The 2,668-nt window shown below is 38.1% G+C and overlaps 1 protein-coding gene across 2 annotated transcripts in view; it reads right to left on the reverse strand.

Annotated features, from left to right (window-relative positions):
• The window catches only part of LOC106525241 (adenylate cyclase type 6), a 44,854-nt gene extending 44,295 nt beyond the window's left edge, over positions 1-559 (reverse strand). For both annotated transcript variants that reach the window (XM_014019400.1, XM_014019409.1), the window contains exon 1: positions 137-559. In XM_014019400.1, the coding sequence (XP_013874854.1) occupies positions 137-150 (14 nt within the window). In that variant the 5' untranslated portion in view covers positions 151-559. The remainder of the gene's footprint in view (positions 1-136) is intronic.
• Between the last annotated feature and the right edge of the window lie 2,109 nt (positions 560-2,668).

Here is a 2,668-nt window from a genome sequence, read left to right on the forward strand (position 1 = left end):
TTTTTTTTTTTTTTTTTTATTCCGACGTGCTGGATCCTCTGACTGCATTTCAGTTCAGACAGCAAATTAACAATGAATGTGCACACAGCAGCTGCCACAAAGACCCAGAGAGACCGACAGACAGAGAGGGACTCACCATCGGATATCCATGTCATGTGAAGACACTACATGACCGCAGTGGAGCTCCAGTCCTGCCCGGCTCCTCCGTCCTCGCGAAGMCGCCGCGACACGCTTCAGATGCGGCTCGGTTGGTCGGTCCGGACTGGAAGAAGAAGGCAGCTGAGCTCTGGGACGCGGGGGAGACTGGGAAATGAGGACCAACCTTCACTATTCCCTCAGTCTGAGCTCAGCTCTACAATCCTGACGTCTCTCTCTCTCTCTCTCTCTCTCTCTCTCTCTCTCTCCCTACGAGGACACTGCGTTAACTTCCATTTATTGCGCGCGAGCCTAAACTTTACTGCTGGCTATTAATTATTATACAGCTCAACCCTTTTTCCCAGGGACGTGGCGTCTCATTTAGACCGGGTTCTGGTCCCACTGAGGTCAGTACTCCCGGCAAGGTCATTCATTTGTTCCAGAAAAGGTCCTAATGATGGAACAACAACAAGAACGCACGCGCGCGCGCGTTTTTTATTTTTTTCTTCCACGTTGATTGTATTTACAGTCATGCGCAGATGGCGCCCCCTAGTGGTCATCTGTGCTATTTTTTTAGAAACCTCTTCCCATTCATCTTGTGAAATTTACTTTACAACTTGATAAAGGAAGCCTTAACTTTTGTTTTTAAATTTCAGTTCAGCTATAAACTCACAGAATCAACAAMAACACACATTAAAGACAGGAAGTGGCAGAAAACTATATAAAATTTAAATAATTATGTTGGCAATAAAAGTCTATGTATAGATTTTATTTTAGCGCCATCTAATGGTAACGATTCATAAACTCACCTCAGATGTCTTATAAAAGTGTAAAACAGGATCTACTCCACATSGTTTTCCAATAAGAGCTGTTTTTAATCATTTTAACAACAAACGTGTTGTAAGATTGTTTAATGTCAATATAAGGATCCAAATAACTCACATGATTAAGATTTATCTGTAAAACCTGTTGAGCAACTTTGGTGTTGACACAAACTGTTGACTTAAAGCAACCAAAACACCCTCAAGAATCCCAACAGGAACATTAAATATTTGTCTGCAGCATTTCACTGCATATTGCAAATTAATAAAATGTATTGTTCAGTGGGTTGTTGTGTTTGTCTCAATATTTGTTTTACAGAGAACTGCAACGCTGCACATATAAAGCAAATAAGAATAAATTGTCATCCTTGATTTTTTTATTAATTTAAACGGTGCTTTACAAATAAAAATTATGAAAATATGCGCTGGAAGTCTTCTTAGTGTTTGCCTCCAACATTAACAAATCTCTAAAAGTGTTTCAAGTCATATTTTTGGCCTGTTTTTTACATTGACCTCTTTTGAAAATGTCTTTCCAATTGCTGCAATATGTGTTTGTGATGCTCGTTTTGTTACAAAACACCTTTTCTTTTCTAGTCCTCTGAGTCTGGGTGTTTTCTTTACAGTCAGTGTTTAACCTTTAGTAGTTTGTTTTAGTTGTTTTTGCAAGTATGAGCTCATTGTGCCAATAATTACTCCAATCTGCAAAACACGACTGGATATTGCACCATTTGTCTTTCATGGCAGTTCTTTCTTAAAGTAGTATTTTTGCCTAAATGGAAACACAACTATGCTCAAAACTGGAAAATGCTTCGGCTTATTTTTTCATTCTATTCTGGACAACACTGCATGAACTCAGAAACACTGTCACATATCCTTGTCTGTAAACACAGTTCACCATGACATCAATAATGCATAACAAAGAAGTCATATGTAAACACCAGCCAGAAGCACCTTTGTCTTCTCTGGGCCAAAGCTCATTTAAAAATGGACTAAGGGAAAATGGAAAACTTTTCTGTGGTTGCACAAGTCAAAATTGAAAATTATTTTTAGAAACCGTGGATGTCATGACCTCCATACTGAAGAGGAGCAGAACCATCCGGCTTGTTGTTGGCGCACAGTTCAAAAGCCTGCTTCTCTGATGTTATGAGGGTGTATTGGTGCCTCCGGYATGGGCAGCTTACATGTGTGAAAATGAACTATCGATGCAGAAAAGTACTTACAGATTTTAGAACAACATATGCCCCCTTCCAGATAACATTTTTCATGAAATGAAAAATACGGCAAAGAAAAACCAGAACCCACAAGTATGAGACATTTCTGTCCAAAACTCCAGCAACATTTCCTGAGTTTTACAGACTGTCATGGTTGTAAACATGGGCTTTATCAAATTTTTGTATTGTTGCTGCCATAAAATTTATTACCTTAATAAAAAATATATAGATTATAAGGTGAAGCACACTAAATGGATTTTAGTCATTTATTTTGTACTTTTTGTTGTTTTTGTTTTAGACAACCAACAGTAAATAATAACAATATAGTTCCTGAAAAGTGTTTTACAGTGCTTCTCAATTCACACACTCACACACATACTTCACACACTCACACACATACAATCTGATATTGTTTTTGTTTCTATTTTATGTTTTACTCTATATACAACCCTTTATATGTTTTCACTCAAAGATTGAGGGCAGTGTGTGTGTGTGTGTGTG

Source organism: Austrofundulus limnaeus, unplaced genomic scaffold, assembly GCF_001266775.1.
Source record: "Austrofundulus limnaeus strain Quisiro unplaced genomic scaffold, Austrofundulus_limnaeus-1.0 Scaffold3, whole genome shotgun sequence".
In the NCBI taxonomy this organism is placed as follows: domain Eukaryota; kingdom Metazoa; phylum Chordata; class Actinopteri; order Cyprinodontiformes; family Rivulidae; genus Austrofundulus; species Austrofundulus limnaeus.